The sequence below is a fragment of the Labeo rohita genome, chromosome 19 (assembly GCF_022985175.1).
Source record: "Labeo rohita strain BAU-BD-2019 chromosome 19, IGBB_LRoh.1.0, whole genome shotgun sequence".
Lineage (NCBI taxonomy): Eukaryota > Metazoa > Chordata > Actinopteri > Cypriniformes > Cyprinidae > Labeo > Labeo rohita.
The window spans coordinates 5,193,507-5,219,557 of record NC_066887.1 but is presented as its reverse complement, the minus strand read 5'-3'; the positions used below and the strand labels follow the sequence as shown (position 1 = coordinate 5,219,557).

Sequence of the window (26,051 nt, the reverse complement as noted above, 5' to 3'; positions counted from 1 at the left end):
CAAGGTGAAAGTCCTGCCACTGGAGCAGTTCAGTCCAAGCCCACCAGGCGGATCGGTGAGGGTCCGGCTTGCTTCCTTTAAAGGAAATATCCCACAGCTGTGTAAACCAGGGGGGCTTATTCCAGAGGAACTCCCTATCGCATGACAGGGGCGGGGGAGCTGGAAGCAGGAAAAGCTTGGGACTGCGCTGGGAGGGACAGAGTTTACTACGAATGTCCAAAGAACTTTCACTGGCACGGATAAAACCAGAACGCAGGAAAGATGACCTGTTTATGTGTGCTGGCAGATAGAGCAATTTAAAGGGATAGTTCACCTAAAAAAAAATCTGAAGTGCTTCAGAGAGCTACTGTATGCAGAGGTGAAGAGATTTTGTGAATAAACACTTACATGGCTCCATAAAAATTGGATTAAACCGCTGGAGTCACGTGGGTTTTTTTACGATGTCTATTATTAGCTCAAAAATTTTGATTTCCCAGACTTTCACACTTTTTTTTAATGTGACCTTGTAACAGTGTAATTATACATTTAAGTACTGAGTAATATTAGTTAGGAACAGGGTTTTGGTTTAGGGTTATTTTTATGTAATTACACATAATTTCTGTTATTACAACATTAACTACATGTAACAAAGACACTGTAAAATCTCTTGTTTTATTAAACACCATAATTTGTGTTCCAAATATGAATGCATTTATAGGTTATTGAATGATATGCAAGTAAGTGATGACAGAAATTTTTGGTCTCATTTAAAATCACTTTTTTATAACTGTGTTGCCACAGCGTGTGAAAACAACCAGCCTATCATGGTTAAAATTCACCCACTCATTATTTTTATAATCCCAAAAAAAAAATCAAACAGTCTCTATGAACAACAAATTTCAGATTCCCCCTTCGACCCATTAGTGACGATCTCTGCCCTATTAGCATAAACACAGCCCTGAATGAAAAGCAGCTGTCTGCCATTACTGGAGATATACGATATCAGCACTAAAGAGGCATTACAAGTGTTGTGTTTTGGGATGCACCAACGAACACAGGAGTCTCCATAGACTCCCTCCATCTGAGCCGCTGTGGTTAAATGTTATTTTCGAAGGAAATATCCCAGAATTTTTTTTTTTTTTTTTTTTTTTTTTTTAAGTATTATGTTTGTGCCAATCATTTTACACTGGACTGCTTCACAAATGAGGGCGAGTTCAACACTGGATTTCCACAAAGGTTGATTCTGAAAGAGCGATCGATACTAACGCTTTGTGCACGAATGTCAGCTCTACACAAAGTAAGTATCACAGAACTCTGTAAGGCTAATGTTGATAAAGCGATCACTGTCTCTGCCTGTGTTCACTGATGCTGCCTTCACGTGCTACCAGAATGATCATACATAGGATTGAGGTAGTTAAAAACTGCACATGAAAGAAACGTGATCATAATCACAAGTGGGACTTATAAAGTTTGTGATAGCATGCGATGGCACCATGAGACCAGCTATGCTGTTGTTTTTAATTGTGCCATGCTCCCCATCTGTGTAATCCATAAACGTGCATTTATGCACAGTACAATCAGATGACTGACTTTTAAACTGATTCCGGTTGGAGCATATAAGGCTGAACACCGTTTCTGACATTTTCAGTGCACGAGATTGTCCTGTTTTGTTGTTACTGGTTCTTGAAGCGCCACCCTCTTCTGAAAAGGGGGCCGGGAGCACCAGCTCATTTGCACTTAAAGGGACAAACACAAAAACATTGTGTTTTGGCTCATACCCTAAAGGTGGCCATTTTAACAAGCCATAAAAAAGAATTATCTATAGGGCATTTTGAGTTAAAACTTCACATACACACAACAGGGACAGCAGAGACTTATTTTACATCTTGTACTGCCACACCCCTTGTCGAAGCAGTTAGTACAAGCTAGATTAACAGTGAATCTTACGTTTTAAACATGGATATTTTTCTTACAAAAACGCATCGATTCGATACAAGAGACCCCCGGGAGCTGTGTAAGGCACTTTTTATTATGGATGAATGCACTTTATTAGACTCCAATTGCATTCATCTGAAAGAAGGAAGTCATATACACCTAGGATGCATGGAGGGTGAGTAAATAATATGCTGCTGATCAGCCTAGACTATTCTAGTGCAAGTTTATGCATTTTAAAAAACACTCGCGTTATAAGTAAAGCTATCTACACTGTATGATGAATAAATCTCTTACCACACACTGCACATGTCTGCTGTGCGGTACGGCTCTGACGCGGCAACCGGAGTAGATCGCGGCTTCTGCATGTGTTTCGACCCCCTGTACTGCACACATCTGTGGTGCGTTACAGCTCTGAAGCGGCCACTCTAGTCAATGCTTGTGCTTACACCTGCCGCGCTGCGGCTCGTTGAAGCGATTCTCCGGGCTGCATGGCTAAAGTTAGGCTAATCCCCCACCTTGTCTCTACCCACCCCCCAACAATTTGAATTTCCATAGGCGGAATTTAATTTCCGGCGGAATTTAATTTCCGCATTGTGACATCACTGCATGCGGAAAACAAACACTGTAGTCCACAGGAGCTGTTCGTTGTAGTTTTTGAAAAGGAATTTTTTAAAAACGAAATATCTCCTTTTGGAGTGGAGTTTGAGATTTGTAACTCTGTAGATCTTTTTTATGCCCAAAGATGGACACCACATACTGACTATAATTCAAACAGTGAAAAAGCATAATAGCACCCCTTTAAGGATTACAAGTACATTGTTGCTGTACAACCACTGTAAACACTTAAAATGTGGAAGACAAATCATCATTTTTCAGCAATCATAAGCAAGTAAAGCTTAAAAAATCCTTAACACTGATAATAAACAAATCTAAAAAAAGGAACAAGAAAGAAGAACAGACTTAAATGCCTCCACATCAGCCAAGATCAAGGCCAATCATTACAAGCAGCTGGTTAATCACTGGTAAATATTGACTTTAACCAGACTCATGACTCTATCCTACTGTCATTCAACAGACAGGTCTGAAACCATAGACAACCCAGCATACATCCCACTGAGAACAGATGCACAGTCTTAAACAACAACTCTGGGTTTCTATCATTCAAAGAGAGAGCGAGAGAGAGCTGGAAGTGTTTGACAACACTGCACTTCTTCAATTACCCCACAATTCTAATTACATGCTGTATACCAAACTGCCATCTAAAAGCTTGTTTCCTGCCCTGCGTGCAGCAGAGGGGGAAACTCCAGGGCGTAGCTGCTCCAACACTCATCCCAAAATCCCATGGAGATGGAATCCTGGAACACTGACACGTCAGAAACGCAGATTGTGAGCAGGATGTGAGGAGACCCCAGGTGGGCGTCAGGGCCAGTTTCAGGTTGTGTTGTATTTGGAGTCTAAAGAGCTGAAGGTGGAGGTAGACATAAGTCCTCAGGCCAAGCTGAATGAATGGGATTACAGGAAACTTCCCACCCATTAGGCCACGCTCACACACACACTCACACACATTCCAAAGGAGGGGAAAAACCCCAGGACCATGGGAGAATGGGAAGCACATTTGTTTTGAATGCTCATTTCTTCAAGCCCTGCTCTCTCAGTCTGTTCTGCCATGTGAAATCCATCACTGATGCATTTCAGCGCACAGCTGCCAGCGCCTGGCATGAAGCGGCCCGCGTGAAACTGTATACCGCTAGACACATGAGTGCATATAATCCACATAGCGCTGCATGCTGGGTCAACAGCCCTCTATTTTTGACCCAGTTTTCATTAACGTTACACTGAAGCTTTTTTCCACATGTTACAAACCACAAAAAGACATGCAATCTGTGTTGCAAAGGGACAGTTTACACAAAACTGACAATTCAGGCATTTATTTGGCTCATTACAACTTTTTATCTCACACCTCTGACTTTTTTTCTCCCAAATGTAAGTTCACATCTCACAGTTCTGACTTTTCTCAAAACTGTGTGATATAAACTCACAATTGCATGAAATAAAGTCAGGATCACACGATATAAACTCGCAATTCTCACTTTTTTCGCAATTGTGGGTTTATATCTCGCAATTCTGACTTTTCTCAGAACTGTGTGATATAAACTTGCAATTCCATGAAATAAAGTCAGAATTGCAAGAAATGGTGCAGTTGGGCTTCGGGTGTCCCGAGATCGAGTCCCGCCTCGTGGACCTTTCCCGATCCCAACCCTTCTCTCACTCCCACTCACTTCCGGTCTCATCTCCACGGTCCTTTCAAAGAAAAATGGAAATATGGCCAAAAAAAAATAATAATAAAATAGAATTGCAAGACATAAACTCATAATTCTGACTTTTTTCAGAATTGTGTGATATAAACTTGCAATTGCATGAAATAAAGTCAGGATTGCAAGATATAAACTCATAATTCTCACTTTTTTTTTTTCCACAATTATGGGTTTATATCTTGTAATTCTGAATTTTCTCAGAATTGTGTAATATAAACTCACAATTGCGAGTTATAAAGTCAAATTCTGAGAAAAAAAAAAACAACTATTTTCTTACAATTTTAAGTTTATATCATGCAATTCTGAAAAAAAAGTCAGAATTGTAAGATAAAAGGTCACAATTACTGAAAACAAGCTTTCACACTTTCCTGCTTTTGTGGAACATCAAAGAAGAAAGTAAGCAAATTGTTCATGCTGTTCCTTTATATGCAATGAATAAAAACTGTCCAGCTATTACATTTTATGATGTGTACCACAAAAGAAGTCATACTGGTTTGATGATAAAATGATGACTAGTTTGTTTTTTGGGTGAACTATTCCTTTTAAACTTCTGTAAAAAGTTCAATACACTCAAAATAATGCTAGGTTAAATCCAACCCAGCGCTGGGTGAAATATGGGTTATGTTATATGGGTTAAATGTTTAACCCAACCTTCCGGGTAGTTTTATTTAATTCAACTAGTTTAAAAATGACTATGGCTGGCTTAAAATTAACCAAAATAGGTTGTAAATTAAAAATCAGACATATAATTAGTAGAGGCATTGGCAATAATCAAAAGGTGGACATTTATTAATTAATAAGCGATTTAAAAATGTTTATTATTTAATTACTATTAATTCCACTTAATAAATCTTCATTTATTGAACATATTAATAAATGTTAACTCCCAACCTAATTTAGGTTCATTTTAAGGAAGAAATTTAATATTTTTAAAACAATACTGAGTTAAATAAAACTACCCAGAAAGTTGGGTTAATCATTTAACTGCTGAGTCAAAACAAGCCAGTCACTGGGTTTGTCCATACTTCACCCAGGTTTTCAACCCAGCATTTTTTAGAGTGTAAAGAAAAGGTCTAATAGATATTGCAAAAAGGTACAAGTGAAAAATTAGCTTTCATTTAAGAAAAAAAGAAAAAAAAGAAGAGGAATTCATTGGCCAGCTGTGGGATAAACAAGACAGAAGTTACTCACCGACGACCATGAGAGTGAACTCAAAGCCCCGCTTCACAGACTTTCTGTACACTTGGTTGGGGAGATTTGCGAATCCCACGTACCCCTCAAGGTTCTTCTGTTGCTGTAGACCAAAATCAAACACAGGCAATGGCTTTAGCAGGCAAGACTGACAAAACACTACAAATGGGAAAAACGTAGGCGGCCATCCATCATGACTGCACATGGTTACTGTTAACATCCTCATGAATCTTCACAAACAGAAACATTCGACTGACACTCAAATAATGGCATAGAAACTTGGCTATAAGGATGCATGGGCTTTTTCAAGACAAATAATCATTATACAATCTATATTTTTACATTTTGCCAAAAACAAAACAAGTTTACCCCTGTGTGTCAATGATAATCAGAATTCTAGAATGGACTCAGGTCCCTTTAGCAACATAAAGACCTTTTCACACCAAGACAAATGTTTATTGCACCAAATATTTTGATTTTAATTTAAAGGGACAGTTCACTCAAAAATGAAAATTACTCACCCAAGCCATCCTAGGTGTATATGACTTTCTTTCAGATGAATACAATTGGAGTTATATTTAAAAATGTCCTGGCTCTTCCAAGCTTTATAATGGCAGTGAATGGGTGTTGAGATTTTGAAGCCCAATAAAGTGCATCTATCCATCATAAAAAGTTCTTCACACAGTTCTGCTGGGTTAATAAAGGCCTCCTGAAGTGAACTGATGCGTTTGTGTAAGGAAAATGGCCATATTTACAACTAGCTTCCGCTAACCGTCGTACACACGCTCATAAAAGAGAGTGGCGTTCCAGTGGATGACATAGGATGTAGGTGTAGCATAAGCTCCAGTGAGAATATGCTAGCCTCGCAAGAACTACGTTTTGTTTATAGCAAATGAAAACCAGTCTCCTCTTGGCGTATATGGAAATCCTCTGACATTTTCCTTTACAAATCCTTGTTTTGTACTTCTGAATCGCGACTAGTGTTTTGTTTTGGTCTCTCCTTTGTGCTTCTGCGTTTATCACCACGTTCACCTACGTCCTTTGAAATGCATCAATTCACTTCAGAAGAGCCATGTGGAGCACTTTTATGAGGGATGAATGCATTTTATTTTGCTTCAAAATCTAAACACCCATTCACTGCCATTATAAAGCTTGGAAGAGCCCGGAATTTTTTTAAATATAACTCCGACTGTATTCATCTGAAAGAACAAAGTCATATACACTTAGGATGGTTTGAGAGTTGGGTGAACTATCCCTTTTATTCAAACAGCTATTCATGTAGATGTTTAGACTGATACAAACAATTAGATTCTGTGAAAATGCTAAAACTTTTTTACGGAGGTCTTCAAACTCTTTTCTATGGCACTTAGAAAAAAAAACTAGCAAACCAATAGGACTGGCACTTTTGGTCACATGCCCAAAACTGCTGTTGCTGTTATATAAAACTACAACTTGGTGGCATTTTGCTAAGTGATAGTAAACAGGAGAGGAAGAATGCTGTGAATGCAAAAGAAGTGCCGCTCCTAAATCTGTAAACTTGTATTCGGTTTTATATGATCGAATTGTTCTCTGATGCAAATTTGCACATTTGTTCTTCTGCACCAATGCATTTCTGTTTTCCATAAGCACCACCAATTAGCATATTGAATCTGCACACAAATTGCTTGCATAAATCAGACCAAATGTCGCCAAAGTTATATTTTTTTGGAATTTTTTATGCCTTTACTTAGACAGGACACTGGAGAACAGACAGGAAAGTATTGGGCAGAGAAAGAGGGGAGTGGGATTGGCACAGGACCATGAGACGGGATTCGAACTCGGGTCGCTGCAAGAGCAGTTGAGCTGTACATCGGTCGCCAACAATTTCGCAGTTTTTTTGTACTGAAAATTTTAATTGGTGTGATTAGGCCTTTGGGTTTTCCTTCATAAATTTCATTGGCCATCACACGGAAAATGTTTCCATTATTTAACATGCTACCACACAAACCACACAATCTGAGGTATTAGTCATGTTTGTAGCATAAATAATGTGGGACACACAGTGTGGAACACTAAAGTTTAATACTCAGAATTAGTGATTTGAACAAACCACTGATCTTAACTATGAGTGTAATAGCCTTAAAGGAACACTTCACTTTTTTTGAAAATAGGCTCATTTTCCAACTCCCCTAGAGTTAAACAGTTGGGCCTGCTGCACCCATGGTACGGCAGCAAAGTTCCTTGATTATTACGCCGGAATAAGAGTATAGTTCCTAGCCACATCAGTCTAGAAAATCACAACTTTTAATTTTCCGTCAGTCTTAGTTCACGATGTAACTACAGAAGATTCAAGTTTTAAATACAAAAAATATTCATTATATATAGTCATTTTTGAGCGAGATGCTATTGGTCTAATCAGATTCAATGATCTATGCTAAGCTATGCTAAAAGTGCAACTGCCAGACCCAGAGATCAACTAAATGGATTCAAAAACGGTAAAACTCAACTGTTTAACTCTAGGGGAGTTGGACAATGAGCCTATTTTCCAAAAAAGTGGAGTGTTCCTTTAATGGCAGCTAATTAGCAGTACAGGCTCTAGCTTTTACAGATCTTTTGGGTGCTGAACAACATATCCACTTGTGGTCTGGGGAGGTGTTTGAAATGATTGTTTGCATACTTACTGCTACTTTGGAGAGCATTCAGATCATGTTGTTCCACAGATGAAGAAGAGATGATAAGATTCCACCAGGCAGCGAGACAGGCGTCCACATACACAAAACAGAACACAAAGAGACAGAATGAGAAAAAGAAAGATAACAGCTGAAGTACATTAAGAGGTTTTCATCTGTGTCTGCCGGTCTGTGATGCACCAAGAGCCAAAACCATTGGCTCTGGCTGCACAACATCAGATGCCAATCAAACCAATGAGCACAAAGGGCTTGTTTACACCTGGTATGAACATCCATCTCAGGTGAACGTGGTGAATCAAACCACATTCATATGTGACCCTGGACCACAAAATCAGTCAAAATTCGCACGGGTATATTTGCAGCAATAGCCAGGGATACATTATATGGGTCAAAATGATAAATCTTTCTTTTAAGCCTTTTAAAACTCATAAGGATATTAAGTAAAGATCATGTTCCATGAAAATACTTTGTAAATTTCCTCCTATAAATATATCAAAACGTAACTTTTAATTAGTGATATGCATTGCTAAGAACTTCATTTGGACAACTTAAAGGCGATTTTTGATTTTTTTGCACCCTCAAATTCCAGATTTTCAAATATTTGTGTCTCGGCGAAATACTATCCTATCCTAACAAACCATACATCAATGGAAAGTGTCATTCAGATGACACATAAATCTCAATTTCAAAAAAATTGACCGTTATGACTGGTTTTGTAGTCCAAGGTCACATATGGAGACTACTTTAGTTTAAGAAATGAACACATCTGAGGAAGTTTATGTAAATATCAGTCTATTTTAGTCCTAATAACCAAAAAATGTACAGCCTGTAGTGTTTTCCTAATGCTACACAGCCAAACCACTTCTCTAAACACACAGAATTACAGGAAGGCCAGAAATGGGGCTTCAGCGTTAGACTTCCACAGTGCTTAGGCTGCCTTAATTGAAGAAAAAAAAAAAAAAATCACCTCCCTGAATGAACCAGACTTTCCCTGAATAGCATTTTCTTTTTGCTGAAACAGCAAATCATCAAAGGCACTGATCTGTGATTGCAGCACATTAACAAACCCAACTCATTTGACTATCAAAACCTTGATGTTATTCTGCTAAGACCACAAAAGGAAACATCCCAGAGGAACACGTGCAGCTTGACAGATGCAAGTCTGTGATGATGATTCAGAAAGCATGCAGCTCAGACGACTCATGCGTTTTATTCAAGGTCTTCTGAAGTCACAAGCTTTGTGTGTGGAACACACAGAATTATTCATATATATATTAAAAAAAAAAAAAAAAAAAAAAAAAAAGTAAACAAAAAATCATTACATAACATTAAAAGACTCAATTTAAATATCAGCCACCCAAAAACTAGCTAATTATCATTCTACAACTTTACCAATCCACTTTACTTGCATTTTATATGCTTTCTGTGTACATAAAATCACTTTTATACATTTAACTTGATGCAGACACCAAAATAGGATGTCTTTGATTCAAATACAAACTCCGTGCAAGGAACATACAAACATTTCTAATAAAATAAGTACTCATTCAGTGACAATCACGTTTACTCAATTAAAACAAATTGGTGCATTGTGATTATTTTCACAACCAATGCCATTCAACAGCAAATGCATTTAAATGCACTTCAAATGATAATTTTCACTGCAAAAAAAAGCAAAAAAAAATTTCCATTTCTAATTCATCATGTAAATGCTTTAGTCCAGACTGATTTTACCAGTCTGATTTGTCAACCCTTTGAATGCAGATTAATTACTGCATTCATTCTGCGTGTCTCAGAGATTTTGTCCCCTCTTCTTCTGTTTTCACCACCCACACAATGAATAAGCAATGCTCTCTCTTGAAACTACAAATGAAAGTCTGTTACGAATATCCTGCACCACTTCCTGCTGATGTTATCGTTGGGTGTACTTCTAGAGAGCAGGTGCGAGGTGTGAACACACGAGTACACGTAGAGGAAGTCTGATCTCACGGGGGGGGAAACTGAGGACGTAAATGTTCCTTCTTCCAGGCTAAAAGCCTGTCAAAGATGAGACACTCAGCATATTTGAATGGGAACGTTTCAATGAACATATACAGTAAATCCTCTGATGCAAATTTGGATGGTCTCAACAACACACCAGCAAAAACTACCTCAGACCGGCATGAGGAACTAGCCGACGACCCAAAAAAGCACAAATGGATTTCCCTGCGCTGAAGCATTGACAGAAATAGTCCACAAGCAAAAATAAAAACATGGCAGGTCTTTCACACATATGATATACATGACGACTGCATCTCAAGGTCACACTCTGGGTCAGTGATGTGGGTTATTATGGGATATACGAATGCCTTCATTCAGTATATGACCAAGACTTAAGACGTGCCAAGTTTCACTGCGCGTCAAGCATCCTACACGTACTGCAAAATACTTCTTGTTCCTTTCAAAGAGTATATAAAGCTAACAGGTTTGAAACATCATGAGAGTGAGTAAATGATGACAGAACTTTCATTTTTGGGTCATCTATCCCTTTAAGGGATTTTTCAGATGACACTTAACCACAACCATTACCTTGCAGAAATCTAAAGGGAAGATGAGAGCAAGAGAGAGACTGCTGTCCTGAAACAATGACATGTTTTTGTATGTGGCTTAACTGCCGGAAGACATGTGGTAGCCTAAACCTAAAGCAGTAAGAAAGACAGGCAGAAAGGCGAAGCAACGAAAAGGAGCAAATGAGATACAGCGATATCCATTTTTTTACATGACACATCTTTGACTAGTATTTCACAGGATGTGACAGACACACAAGGGCCAAAAGGGTCTAAAAATTAAATACATACTGCACTATTATAGTAATATATTTCTGTTATAATTTCTTCAAGTAAACCAAACTTTTATTTTGAGGAGTTTAGTGAAGACCTGGTGTATCTGATGATAGTTTTCTCAAATGAAATGGTGAAATGCTGGTGACTCTCAGAGCAGCTCTGGAGATGAAGTTCATGTGTTCATGTCCTCATATAGTGACACGGCAGACACACAAAACCACACTTATCTTGCATGCAGTATACCACGCTTTAAGATACACACAAGTCTGTACCACACTTTTGATTTATTTATCCAAAACTACGCATTATACAATAAATTCCATTTTTATGACTCGATTCTGCGATTCCATCCGCATTTTCCGTATCATGAAAATCATATGGTGCTACTAGGATCTTGTCGACTCATCGCAATAGCATGTGAGCAAAGCAAGCCGTCTCTGTCTGGTTTTCTCATCACACACTCAATGAAAGCAGTCAGACAATACGGCCCATAAAGGTTATTCTGACCACCCACAGTTCAGACACACACTCTCTCTCAAAATTTCAGCTGTAAACTATTCACTTAACATCCTACTCAAGGCTGAAAAATGACAATCACAATCTGCATCCAGGACCAAAATAGATTCACATCCACAAAAGAGGCAAATCCCAGCCATTTTCATGTTTAAGGCTCTGCCTTAAAATCTGATTTCTTCCCTTTTGACGTAGAATGAAATCCATGGAATTCAGGATCGAAATTGTATTTGTTTTTTATAAATAAAGCCTCAGGGCTACCAATGGAAAAACACACAGTCACATGTGAACCGATTCAAGCAGTAGCCATGTGATCCAAACATGATGGGAATAAATAAAAAAGGGGAATTCTTCTCACCAAACAAGAGTCCAACAAGGTCTTCAGCCACAGCAGAGATCTCATGAGATCTAACTCACAGATGATCATGCTGCATGTTGCTATAAAATAAATGGATTTTTGTACGATTCTTCTGTATAAAGGCTAAAGCTTCATACAAGATGTTATGCTGCTTAAAAGTAAAGGTAAATCAGGTAATTTACATGCAACATCTTAAATATGAACTTTAAGATGAAGTCTGCTTGTGTACTTTGTTAGTACACATTACTAGCCTTGTGATGAATCAGTAATCCATGCAACTTAATCCAGAGAGGGAAAAAAAAAGTTCTCTTCTGTCTAGATGATGTCAGTCTTGGGCAGAACATCCTCAACCCTCCAACAGTCAGTCTGCTGCCAGCTAGATAGTGTTGAGGAGTGCTAAAAATCAAGCCCAGCCTTCTAGCCAACATGGTGTTTCACCCAAAAACACGTCACAAAAAATTGGTTGCACCTTCCGGTTAATGCAGACTTTAATTGTCACCAAACGACTTAAGGAAAAAAACAAGCTGGTCATGCAATTTATGCTTAAAAAAGGAAAAACTAATCATTTAATGATTATAATGCTTTATTGCATCTGTGCATTTCTTGTGTGTACAAGATGGATCATTTAGGTATAGAGGGTTTTCACAACACATCATCAATCGGCCATATTGGTGGCACTGAATGTAAACAACGCCAGTGAGACCAAAGAAACTTGCATATTTTGCTGATTATTGCTGCTGAAAATGGTCAATTATTGTCATGTCCGTAATAATTGGTCAGAACGGGAAAAACTGTCTGAGACATAAAAGGTGTTTGTGGTTGGCCAAACTGAACTGGGATTTCCAAGGCAAGAATCCTGACAACATTCATGTTTGTTCTTACAGTAGGCTAATACTGCTTGTATCACCTATTAACTTATTAACGAAATATTGTGCCCTTTCATGCTTACCGAGTCCTTCTCAATATGATTTAGCAGCTTCCACATGTTTTTTCCATGGTTTAGACAGCATAAACTAGCAAAACAACTTATTCAGTAGTACAATAACCATCCAATCCATGCTGTTGTTTACATCTGAGTATCACCAGTATGGCCACGCATCCAAACCGTGACGTAAGTGCAAACCCTCTTTAATCAAACCGATCTGTTTACAGATCTAACCAACTCTCTATTCATCAACAAAACCAAAATTGGCCAATCCATTAATTTGTCTGCCCCTCCATCCAACCATATCACTATCTGCCTGTCTGTTTATCTACCAATCTGTCCATCCCTCATGCATATTTTCATCCATCCAATGGTAAATAATCACTTCTTAACCAGCTCCTGGAGGGCCGCTTTCAGGTGTTCAGCTCCAACGCACCTGCTTGAAAGTTTCTAGTACTGTGAAACAGCTCGATTAGACGGCTCATGAGTGAAAATATAATATCATGTGTGTTTAATTAGTGCTTAAGCGAAGCTCTGCTGGAAGGAGGCCTCTAGGAGCCTCTAGGAGCAGGATCCGACACCCCTGACCCACTGCAACACACACATTTGAATATTTCTACAAAGCTGAGAGTGACAGACACAAGGAGGTGTTTCTCCAAACGGACAGACTACAGCACTGCCATTCACTGCTTAAACACAACCTAGTTTCCTGAACAAAATATCGTGTTAATGCCATATTTTGTTAATTATCGCATTCTTTAAAGTAGGATGAAAATACCACAACAGTATGATTGGCATTACTATCTGATACTATCATTAAACCGCCCACAGTACATATTTGTAAGCGTAACCATTAAAATAAAACACTTATAAAAACAGACAGTAATGTCATGATAATGGCACACAGAGTGAAGATTAGACTGAAACAGGAGGTAAGATCTGTCTTAGCCTCTATGTTAAGACAGTGTCTTAAGAGCTAGTTTGACAGCTAGCAGTTAGTAATCAGTCTTATTTTTTGGAGATAATCTACATTTTTATGTAACTGAATTTAAATAATGACGACCAGTTTAAAGACTAGTCTTAACCTTTTATGCAACTGGCCCCTGTTTGTCTTGTAACACGCTCAGGAAACGCATCTGCACCGCGTAACAAAACACGCGTATTCAAAACACACTGTACAAACAAAACTACAAATCTGCTTAGAGAAGACTTTGACAAACCGCAAGTTTAACAAAGCGAAAGAGGCTAAATACTCACCCATTCTGTTGACGCTCCCGGCCGCCTCTGTAACCGATCTCTCACCGATCGACATTCCCTTTCTCCAACTCACGGTCCAGCCCACAGCCGTACGTCACATTTCTTGCGTAGTCTCCCTTGACAACCACGGGGGCGACGGCCGTGGCGTATCTTTGGTGAATAGCGACCGCACAAATCTCGCGAGAATTCGTGTAAGGCACAAGAGGGAAAAGATTTGTATTCAAATACAGGTTGGAAATAAGTTTGTCTTGGCATTATAGGGGGGAATACATCCGCACGTTGCTGTTTGTAAACGTTTCGGAAGATTTGGTAAGGTTTATATTTAAGTTTACTAAATAAAAAACAAATTTAAAATAAATAAAAACAAACCATGGATTTCAAACAAGAAACAAGGCACTGACAAAGAAGAATGTTTCTTTAACAAATTTCTAAATATTAGTAAATACATAAGCATCTTTAAAAATAAAGATATGATATATTTAGAAGGCTGTTCCATACTTATAGGGGCCTTACTGGAAAGCATTGGTTTCTTTTTCTTTAATATCTAATAATAAAATGCATAAATCCATACTCAATTTCGTTCTTTATGATGGTTTGGCTGAAGACCCACATCTGACTCCGGTTCTGTTGATTTAATCACCTTGATTATTTACTGCAATGGAAGAAAGAAACAATGCTGCCGCCTGCTGGCTAAGAGTATGACAATTTGACTCCTTGTTCCAGTCCTGGGTAGATCAGTTACTAATTTAGTCCATTACTGATTTACTTACATTTACTGTCCATTACAAATTGCATGAGGAAAATTGGATTACACCTATTTAGTAATGTACTATTCGATTATTTCTGAACTAACTCGTTTAGCAAATAAACATGAATTGGATTATAGTGTACTATATTGTGTACAAAAAAAAAAAGAAAAAAACAACAACAAGAGAGAGAGAGAGCGGGAATAAATTTCATTCTTTGTTATCAATATCACAAAATGCTTTAAACATTATACATAAGCAGGGTTTCCCAAACTAGTGTTTTGATGAAAAGCTTATAGAAAAATGTCAAATTAAAAATGACGAGTAATATAAAAGTCAAATTGCAATAAATTAATATTTCGAAAAAAAAATGTGGCCACCATCATCAGAGAACCATGAACATGCAAATATGTTGTTAAATTAATAAAATCTTCGGGGGGATGAATTCAGAGGGATTGTTATATTACACGAACAAACATTGATGAACATGAAAACATGACATTACATGGATAAAGTCTTCCAGGTCTGAAATATTTCTGTTTAGACTTCAAATATTAATAATTAGTTAAGGTCACTGGATATGAAGAAGACATACTGTTGAAGTCAAAAGTTTTCATACACCTAGCATAATCTGCAAAATGTTCGTTATTTTACCAAAATAAGAGGGGTCATACAAAATGCATGGAATTGTTTAAATAGTACCAACCTGAATAAGATATTTCACATAAAAGATGTTTACATTTAGTCCACAAGAGAAAATAATAACTGAATTTATAAAAATGACCCTGTTTATATATGCTTGATTCTTAATACTGTGTTGTTACCTAAATGATCCACAGCTGTGATTTTTGTTTGTTTGTGTGTTTAGTGATAGTTGTTCAAGAATCCCTTGTTTGTCCTGAACAGTTAAACTGCCTGCTGTTCTTCAGAAAAATCCTTCAGGCCCCACAATTTTTTTTTTTTTTTTCAGCATTTTGTGTATTTGAACCCTTTTCAACAATGACTGTATGATTTTGAGATCCATCTTTTCACATTGAGGACAACTGAGGGACTCATATGCAACTATTACAGAAGGTTCAAACACTCACTGATGCTCCAGAAGGAAACATGATTAAGCAAGGGAGTGAAAACTTTTGAACAGAATGAAAATGTACATTTTTTCATTTAGTACTGCTCTTCAGAAGCTACTGAAGATTACATGTTCCTCAGAAGACAAAATAAGTTAAGTTAACCCTGATCTTCAAATTCAAAAAGTTTTCAAAAATGCTGAAAAACCAAATCATTTCCGAGACCAGAAGGATTTTTCTGAAGAACAGCAGACAGTTTAACTGTTCAGGACAAACAAGGGACTCATGAACAACTATCACTAAACAAAAACAACACAGCTGTGGATCATTCAGATAACAACACAGTATTAAGAATCAAACTTTTGAACAGGGTCATTTTTATAAATTCAACTATTTTCTCTTGTGGACTATATGTAAGTGTATTTTATGTGAAATATCTTATTCAGGTCAGTAATAAATAAAAAATAACATGCATTTTGTATGATCCTTTTTATTCTGGTAAAATAATTAACATTTTGCTGATTCTGCAAGGTGTATGCAAACTTTTGACTTCAGCTGTATTTCACTGCTATGCATTGAGTGCTTAGTAACTTCCATAATTAGTAGCATAAAAACAAGAACTAGGGTGAATTGATAAATTCTGAATAATTTACTGCCATTATGTGAATAATATGTAATCATGTAATCTGATCCAGAGCATTTTGAAACGCAATATAATCTAATTACAAGTACTTAATTTTCGGAATCTGATTATATAATCCACATTACATGTAACCAGTTACTAAACCACACTAATGTGAAAAACTATAATACTCTAGTTCTATTAAATTACATATTTAAATTATAGTATACAAATGTTCATTTAATGCCTGCCAACATCAGTTAATGTTGCACCATGGTGTAGTGTTGCATAATGGTTAATTCTGAACAAACCCCTTCCTGCGTAATAAACACTATGTCAGTGCTAAGTGCAAAATCTAACAAAATCAAGCAAAATGAAAGCAAAAATCAATACGTATTCCCTTATGTTCAGTTATCTGTTATGTTTAAAAAGGGACCAGTGTTGTCTTTTTAGTCTAATGCACCAATGCATAGTTTTATGACAGATTTTTGTATTTTCAAAAGAAAGTTGTCAGCTAGAGGCACCTTATATTATTAATGTGTTACATGTTTTCATTTTTGTTTATTAATATTGCATTGTATTCTAGAAAGATTTAATACAAAAAGCTAAACAAGTTTATTGCTTTAAGTACAAGATACAGATCATATATACAAATCTAAGTCAAATAGGAATTAAGGCACCTGTGAATGATACATGCATAGATTAATACACAAATATTCCGTTGATTTCAAGTTTCTCCAACTTTTCTGCTCAATGCTTTGGCCAGCTTGGTCTCTCTTCAAAGCCACTGTGCAAAAAACAAAACAAAAATATTATAATTGTATCATTATTTATTGGTTAAAATGTCACCCTTTATTGACCAAACTTTCATAAAATATATGCACTTGCTTTGATTTATAATGATCCTCAGCTCCTGCTTGTGTCATGAGGTCAGCGACGTTCTTCTCCAGGTCATCGATACGTGTGCCCATCTCATCCAGTTCAGGCATTAAGGAAAACCCTCAGTTCTTTGTGTCTCAAAACTTGCTCCCCGTCCTGCAGTTTCAGCTCCAACCCCAGTCAAACACACCTGAACCAGCTTATCAAGATGTTCAGGATTACTGGTGTGTTGGAGCAGGACGGTAATACAGAGTTTAGATCCAACCCTGCTCCAACACACATACCTGACATTTTCAAATAATCCTGAAGGACTTGATAGCTGGATCAGGTTTTGTTTGATTAGGGTTGAAGCTAAACTCTGCAGGGCTGTGGTCCTCCACAAACTGAGTTTTACACCCCTGTAATAAATCGTTACACACAGAATAAAGTGTGCACACTCTCATATGTCTCAATATGAGACTCCAAACAGATTCTGGACTTTTAAAACATGCTATCAAGATAAATAAAACTAAATGCATTGAAGTGTATAAACCTGATACTCTAATGTTAGGAATGTTTTTGGAATAACTACATGTACAATACTGTTCACAAGTGTGGGTATGATTTTTAAGGATTTGGCTGCATTTATCTGATCAGAAATACAGTAAAACTATAATATTGTGAAATATTATTACCATTTAAAATAACTGCTTTCTATTGTAATATACTTTAAAATTTAATTTATTTCTGTGATCAAAGCTGAATTTTCAGCATCATTACTCCAGTCTTCAGTGTCACATGATCCTTAAGAAATCATTCTGATTTGTTGCTGGAGAAACATTTCTGAATATTATGATTTTTTCTTATTTAAATAGTTGTGCTGCTTAATATTTTTCGGAAACTGTAAAACGGATCAGTTTTTCTTGAATAAAAGTATAAATTTCATATAACGAGGGCTGTGGTGACAACATAATACACTGCCAGTCAAAAGTGTTTAAGATTATACGGTTTTATTATGTTACGGTAAAAAACGTGAAATATTGTTACTATTTAAAACAACTGTTTTCTATTTTAATATATTTTAAAATGTAATTTATCCCTGTGATTTCAAAGCTGAATTTTTAGCATCATTATTCCAGTCATGATTCTTCAGAAATCATTCTAGCATTCTGATTTGCTGCTCAAAAACATTTATTATTATTATTAATATAATGCTGAAAACAGCTGAATGTATTTTTTTTTTCCAGGTTTCTTTGATGTTTAGAAAGTTCAGAAGAACAGCATTTATCTGAAATAGAAATCCTTAGTAACATTATAAATGTCTTTATCATAACTTCAATTCAAAGCATCCTTACTAAATAAAAATATTCATTTGTGTGTGTGTGTGTGTATGTGTGTGTGTGTATCGGTTTACATTTCCAAACATTCTGTTGCCATTAATTGTAATAATCTAGGGAGATTTTTGTTTGCACAAGGAGTCTGACAACAGCCAGTGCTCCACACAGAGATCTGATCTCACCATCATCCAGTCTGTCTCTGGAATGACATGAAGAAACAGAAAAACTGAGACAGACTAAATCCAGAAGAACTGTGGCAACATCTCCAAGATGTTTCAAATAACCTACCTGCAAAGCTACCTAAAAAAACTATTTAATAGAAGGTAATTGATAAAGAAAATCTATTTATGACATTGTTTTTGACAGCATCCTCATTTTATGTGCCTAACTGCCTAAAAATTTTAACAGTACTGTAGCTTTGTAGGTATAGGTCTCTTAAAGCATCTTGGAGATGTTGCCACAGTTCTTCTGGATTTAGTCTGTCTCTGTTTTTTCTGTTTCTTAAGACAGACTGGACTGAATGATGGAGAGATCAGATCTCTGTTTGCACAAGGTGTCTGACAACAGCCTGTGCTCCACACAAAAATCTCACTGGATTATTATAATTAATGGCAAAATGAATGTTTAGAAATGTAAATTGATATTTCCTACTGACACACTACAGCAACAGACTGACTTTAAACCATTTTTTAACTGATGAAAATACTAGTGGCCTAAGACTGTTGCACAGTACTGTATATATATATAGTGTATAATGTTACAAAAGCGTTTTATGTCAGATAAATTCTGATCTTTGGATCTTTCTATTCCTCAAAAAATCCTGAAATAAAATGTACTCAACTGTTTTAAATATTGATAACAATACTACTAATAATAAACATTTCTTCAACAGCAAATCATTATATTAGAATGATTACTGAAGGATCATGTGACACTGAAGACTGGATGCTGAAAATGTAGCTTTGATCATAGGTATAAATGACATTTTAAAACATATTACAATAGAAAGCAGTTATTTTACATAGTAAAAATATTTCACAGTATCACTGTTTATGCTGTATTCTGATCAATGCAGGCTTGGTGAGCAGAAGAGACTTGTTTAAAAAACATTAAAAATCTGTTCAGCTGTACTGTTTGACTGGTAATGTAAAAGCAAATAATACTACACAGTACTGAATGAATTTCATAGGGTATTTACATGGTACTCCAAAGAATACCATGCTCAAAAGTGTGCAATATTGCCACTGCATTGTGTCTGAAATGTAGCAATTCAAATACATTTTATGCTACAGTAAACCAGCTTTAATATAAACACATAGTGCTTCTACAAAACGAGATTATGTTTCTGAAAAGATATTTTTGGAGATGATTTGGTCAGATAAGTTCTGAAACCTGCTCTGGAGTTGTTGCATAGTCGTCTCCATCTGTTAAAAGAAATGAATCGAGCAGATTTGTCAAACTTTAAAACAATATCCCGCATCTGCAATTACACAATCTATAATAATTGTCAAAATAAAACATTATTTACTCACCACCGCAGTCAAGTCTTTGGCGGCTTTTGACTCGGATCCTGCCATGAGGTTTGTTTGAGCTGGTTTATGTTGAGTTAGTTGTTAGTTTCAGCACTAGGCAACGTTATCTGGACTAAACCAAACCAAATCTCTGAGATACATTAGAATAAAAGGATTCTATAACTTTTCAACTTTTCACTATGATTCATTGTTTACGCTGTAAAAACTTCCTCTTTCGTACGTAGAGGGCATCCGTGTCTACATTTAACCCTTTTAGTATCAGAAAAGCTATTTTTGTCATTTCCAGTGCTTTTTTTGAATTACGCTGTGCTGATAATATTTAATTTGGATTTCATTAATTATGCAACACTGAGTTGGCAGAAAAACTTCATCTGGATTTCGAGGGAATTAAACGACACAAATGTTCCTTCACAAATACAAAACAGTCTGAGATCAAGTCAGGTCATGTCGGTGTCTAATATGTGATTGTAAAAGTAATCCTCACATTCATAAATGCTGAAATACTGGCGTTAATCGATAATAAATTGTGTGTTTTGTTTTTTGTCACACGCGCCTCAGGAAACTCGCCTGGCGATAGGACCGCGCGTCTCATGAATATGTAATGAGCGTGCTGTGACGTAGCGCAACACGGAAGTACTGAGATGAGCTTTAGCCAGCTATAGCAGAGAGGATCACAGTGGCATTAAAATGTTTTACAGCACTCTGTTTTTCTTTGTACGGACCGCAAGACACGTCATCTAACATGCACCCACGCTGAGGATCCGGTCTGAATGATTTAGCAAGTATTTCTTTGCTGGAAAGAGGAATCACTTGAATGAATTAGATCTAATGAATCAGTGGATGTTGACTGGGACAATGAAAGTAAATGTACTGCCTTTGTTTAGAATCCAGTAATCGCCAAGAAATTATATTTTAATATGTAAACACAATAGCAAATGTAGTAATTATTTATGTTTTGTTATTAGTGGGATAAGTTAGTTGTTGCATTCAGTTGATTTGAATTGTAAAGGACAGCTACTTCACTCAAAGATGGATGAAGTGATCATGGATCAGATCATGTATGTTGCTCATCAAACGGTGTCTTGGATCGCATCTGTTGCCATCATATTTGGAGGAGTTGTGCCATACATCCCTCAGTACAGGGACATCCGCAGGACTCAGAATGCTGAGGGATTCTCCACTTATGTGTGCCTGGTGCTGCTGGTAGCCAACATATTAAGAATACTGTTCAGGTGAGTTATTATATCTCAAACATCATGTATGGAGACACATTATTTGCCTGTATGAGGGAGTGATATAAAATCGTGGCACATAATCCACTGATCTGCCATAATCCAATTTAATGTGTGTTTATAAAGAGGCATTTATATGACACCAGTCTTTGTACGAAACATGCCTTATTATTAATGTCATATTGTATGGCAAACCTGAGAATCTTTAAACTGAGTTTTCCAGGCCTGGAAAAGTAATATATATCTTCAGCTGTGTTTAACAACAATGTTTAGGTTTAGACAATATGATAGTGGACAACCTGAAAATCTTTAAATTGACATTTCCAGGCTAGGAAAATTTAATAAAATATAATGTAATATAAAATATATTATTTAATTTAATTTTGAGCCATTTTCCCATTTAGCAACTTTATTATTATTAGTAGTAGTAGTAATTTTAATATCTGAAACTTAATATGGGAAATACATCTGAAAGATATTTAATGACATAAAGATTAAATGTCGAAGGATACTTATATTTTTTCTGTTGTCTTATTTGTTTTAAAGTACATTTCAATTATACATTGACAAATATACAATGTATACAAATATACACTGGTCTGGTGATAAATGGAAATCTCTGTAAAATGATTTTTAAAAATTCTCATCCATTTTTAACAAGCATTTATAATAAGGTTCTTAATAGTTTCTTACTAGATTCATACTGATATGCATAAAAGAATACAAATACTGGTTTAAATGGACTTTTCAAGGCTGGGAAAATATAATATAATGATATTATTTAATTGGGCACTTCATTATTATTATTATTTATTTATTTATTTTTAAATATCTAAAACTTTTTTTAAATATCTGAAATATATCTGCACGATATTTAATAAAAAAAAACGTATTAAATATTGAAGGATGCTATGCTGTTGTCTTGTTTTATATTAAGTATGCATTTCAAAGACTGGTTATGAATGGAGATCTCTGTAAAATGATTTTTAAAAAATCCTTATCCATGTATAACAAACATTTATATACAAATGTCTTACCAGTTACACTAGTGGTAAGTACAAACTTACTAATATGCATAAAAGAATAAAAATACTGGTTTAAATGGACTTTTCAAGGCTGGGAAAATATAATGTAATATAATATTATATAATTTCATTGGGCTCTTTGAGCTGTTCTCCCATTTAGCCACTACATTTTTATTTTCATTAATTATTTATTATTATTATTATTATTATCATCATCATCATTATATCTAATATTTCCCTCATATAGCTGTTTGCAAGATATTTAATAAAATAAAGATTAAAGATTAAAGGATACTTTAAGTTGCACTACTTTTTGGTACAAACCTACTGATATGCATAAAATAATAAAAATATTGGCAGCTTACCATTTGGTGAAATTAAACAGAGCGAGACAAGAAAAGAAGGTCATACACATAGGCATACACACTGCGACTGCGAGAAATGTGCTGTGCATGACAAAAAAATTAAGGAAATTCACTAGTCAAAATATGTGTGAACATCATAGCATAGTTTTTGGTGCTTTTTTCTGAGCAGTATATATGTGTGTTGTTATTATTTTTCAGGTTTGGACGTTACTTTGAGACTCCGCTGCTTTGGCAGAGTATAATCATGATCATCACGATGTTAATCATGCTGAACTTGTGCACCAACGTCCGCATGGCCACTGAACTCAACACCAAACGCCGCTCCTTCACAGGTGCCAAACTTTATGACTCTTTACAGCCTCGCTGTGCACCTGAGTGTGTGTACAGCTGCAGCACTCACAGCTTTTTTTCTCAGATCAAATGCATTTTACTTGGTTTCTTTCTTTTTTTTTGGTTTTTAAATATGAAAATCTCTTCCCAGTCAATCTGTATAGTTGAGTTTCGTTCTTTAGTTTACAGACTATTGAATTACAGTCAATTATTCAGTCACATAATCAGGGTCTTTCTTTGAGTGTGTCTCATGAGATTATCATACAAGAAGGGCCTCTGAAGTGAATGAACTTTGTTCGGCTGGCTGCTTGGTGAACCTCAGTCTCAGCTTTATTTATACTTGGGGTGTGTTTCAAAGTTAAAAAAAGATGAATTTGTTCTCACAAACTGAGCCAGAGCAATTAGAATAATATGTGATCCAGTATGTAGTACGTCATGCTTTAAAAGTTAAAAAAAACTGGTGTTAAGTATACATACTGCTGAATTTAGAAACGCTCCTTGGACAAATTAGTTTGAGATAACTCTTCTGTTTGTTTGAGCTAACTCTTCTGTTGGCACAGGACATCCTGTTTAATCATTTTTTGTCTTGTGGTGTAAAAGTAAAGACAACAGTGTGACGTTACACACATATGTCAGCCTGAGCTGTTTTAATTATTACATCCAGGAGAGTTAAATGGCTAACTTCACATTGTGCCAGTTTGCAAACTCTACAGCGGCTTCTCAACAGATGGAGAATGTTCAAAATTATCAGATGAATCAAGGAAACAGCTGTAAAATTAATTGAATCAAGATACAAGCCAACATTGAAATTCAGGTTCCCATGATCTCATTTCGAACAAACCCATTTGGTACACATAAAAATTAATGACCGTCAATGTAAATCTCACAAGATCTGTCAAGAACATACACTACCAGTCACGCTTTTGACCAGTAAGATTTTGTTTTTTTTTTAAGAAGTCTCTTTTGCTCACCAAGCCTGCATTTATTTCATCCAAAGCACAGCAAAAACAGTAAAACTGTGAAATATTTTTGCTATTTCTATTTGAATGTCTTTTAAAATGTAATTTATTCCTGTGATTTCAAAGCTGAGCTTTTAGCATCATTACTCCAGTCACATGATCCTTCTGAAATCATTCTAATATTCTGATTTGCTGCTCAAAAACCAATTATTATTATTTTTGTTATGCTGAAAACAAATTGCTATAATTTTTTTTCAGGTTTCTTTTTTGTTAAATTTGAAAGTTCAGAAAAACAGCATTTATCCGAAATTAAATCTTTTGTGACATTATAAATGTCTTTATCATCACTTTTGATCAATTTAACGCGTCCTCGCTAAATAAAAGTATTATCATTTCTATCCCATTTCTATCATTTCTATCTGTACTGACTCTAAGCTTTTGAATGGTATAGTGTATAATGTTACAAAAGCTTTTTTATTTCAGATAAATGCTGATCTTTGCATCTTTCTATTCATCAAAGAATCCTGAAAAAAAAATTTGCTCAACTGTTTTAAATATTGATAATAATAATAATAGAAAATGTTTCTTGAACAGTATAACAGCATACTGATTTCTGAAAGATCATGTGACACTGAAAACTGGAGTAATGATGCTAAAAATTAAGCTTTGATCACGGGAATAAATTACATTTTAAAGTATATTTAAATAGAAAACAGTTATTTTACATAGTAAAAATATTTCACAATATTACTGCTTTTGTTGTATTTTGGATCAAATAAATGCAGGCTTGGTGAGCAAAAGAGACGTCTTTAAAAAACATTAAAAATCTAACTGTTCAAAAACTTTTGACTGGTAATGTATGTGACTGTTCACATGACCAGTGTGACAGAAGTCTTTAATACTTCCCAAGTCTCCATTTATTTGATCAAAAATACAATAAAAACAGCCGTATATATATTTATATATATATATATGTATATATAGATATATATTTAAAATAGCTGTTTTCTGTTTGAATATGTTTTGAAATGTAATTTATTCCTGTGATCAAAGCTGAATTTTCAGCATCATTACTCCAGTCTCCAGTGTCACATGAACCAAACATCATTATTGGAGTAATGATGCTGAAAATTCAGTTTTGCATCACAGGATTGCATTTGAAAATATACTGAAATAGAAAACAGTTATTTTAAATTGTAATAATAATTTTTACTGTTTTTTTTAACAAATAAAATGGCATAAGAGACTGGTGTAGTGTATCTGGATCATACTTCAACCCAAAATCAGAAAAATTAAACTAATTATTCTGTAAATAATGTCAAAAGGCGTATCATGATTGTTCTAAAAACGTGTTTTTTTCTTTATAAAAATGAGTTTCTTAACAGACGATTTTAGGGTGAAATATGACTTGGCCATGTTTTCATGAGTTTCATTCCTTCAGGGCTTTTTTATGTCCTCGAGAAGACGGAGCGATGCAATCTATTTTCTCTCTCTCTCTCCCTGTTCTTATTTTTTGTTTATTTGTCTTATTTGTCTGAAGCAACAGACAGTAAGGATGAAGAAATCAAAGTTCCTAAGAGGCTCTTTCTGGGTATGTACTGATGTGTTGCCCACAGAACACCAGTGTGATATTATTGATTTATTTATTTTTTTTCCTCCCCATCATCCACCCCTCTCATTTCATCCCAGTATGACCTGGACAGAACCATATACTCCTCTAATCCTGTCATTAATTCAACATCTCTATTAACTCCAAAGTTTCACTTGCATGTATGTGTTTTATTAGTGATAGATGCAGTTTTGCATGTATTCAGTAGTTTTGAATGCTGAAATTGCAGTGTTGCATGGAAACGGAAGCGTGAGTTGCTTTTTTTTTAATCACATTAACTATTCTGTCAAAGATATTTTGAAATAATTCAGTTTTCATGGTTCTAACATCTCTTTTGAATATTGAATAATGTTGATACCGTTGCATACTGTACTATTTTATACTTCTGTATTCTTCCTAGTGGCA

At 35.7% G+C, this 26,051-nt stretch overlaps 3 protein-coding genes across 4 annotated transcripts in view; 1 reads left to right on the top strand and 2 right to left on the bottom strand.

Moving 5' to 3' along the window:
- The window catches only part of septin7a (septin 7a), a 64,846-nt gene extending 50,797 nt beyond the window's left edge, over nucleotides 1-14,049 (bottom strand). The window contains exons 1-3 of the mRNA XM_051136306.1: nucleotides 13,965-14,049; nucleotides 13,694-13,695; nucleotides 5,421-5,523 (exon numbers count right to left, since the gene is read on the bottom strand). Coding sequence (XP_050992263.1) covers nucleotides 5,421-5,523; nucleotides 13,694-13,695; nucleotides 13,965-14,019 — 160 coding nt within the window. The 5' untranslated portion in view covers nucleotides 14,020-14,049. The remainder of the gene's footprint in view (nucleotides 1-5,420; nucleotides 5,524-13,693; nucleotides 13,696-13,964) is intronic.
- Nucleotides 14,050-16,279: 2,230 nt separating this feature from the next.
- Nucleotides 16,280-20,344, bottom strand: LOC127181525 (heat shock factor-binding protein 1). The gene is made up of 4 exons (XM_051136304.1): nucleotides 20,127-20,344; nucleotides 19,952-20,018; nucleotides 17,288-17,378; nucleotides 16,280-17,186 (listed from the first exon to the last, which is right to left on the bottom strand). The coding sequence occupies exons 1-4, from the start codon at nucleotides 20,169-20,171 to the stop codon at nucleotides 17,150-17,152; spliced, it is 240 nt and encodes a 79-aa protein (XP_050992261.1). The 5' UTR covers nucleotides 20,172-20,344; the 3' UTR covers nucleotides 16,280-17,149.
- A 414-nt stretch (nucleotides 20,345-20,758) lies between these two features.
- LOC127181524 (solute carrier family 66 member 2) overlaps nucleotides 20,759-26,051 on the top strand; it is a 48,540-nt gene continuing 43,247 nt past the window's right edge. Inside the window, exons 1-3 of one of the 2 annotated variants that reach the window (XM_051136302.1) lie at nucleotides 20,759-21,358; nucleotides 22,947-23,080; nucleotides 25,578-25,628. In XM_051136302.1, the coding sequence (XP_050992259.1) occupies nucleotides 21,156-21,358; nucleotides 22,947-23,080; nucleotides 25,578-25,628 (388 nt within the window). In that variant the 5' untranslated portion in view covers nucleotides 20,759-21,155. The remainder of the gene's footprint in view (nucleotides 21,359-22,946; nucleotides 23,081-25,577; nucleotides 25,629-26,051) is intronic. The other variant, XM_051136303.1, reaches the window with a different exon arrangement.

What these genes read in the sequence shown, in the direction of transcription:
- LOC127181525 (XM_051136304.1), bottom strand. Translation starts at nt 20,171, where the DNA reads ATGGCAGGATCCGAGTCAAAAGCCGCCAAAGACTTGACTGCGGTG. An exon ending in CCAAAGACTTGACTGCGGTG is followed by an intron (nt 20,019 to 20,126) that starts GTGAGTAAATAA and finishes TTCTTTTAACAG; the next exon opens with ATGGAGACGACTATGCAACA. An exon ending in GAGGATCATTATAAATCAAA is followed by an intron (nt 17,187 to 17,287) that starts GCAAGTGCATAT and finishes TTTTTTGCACAG; the next exon opens with TGGCTTTGAAGAGAGACCAA.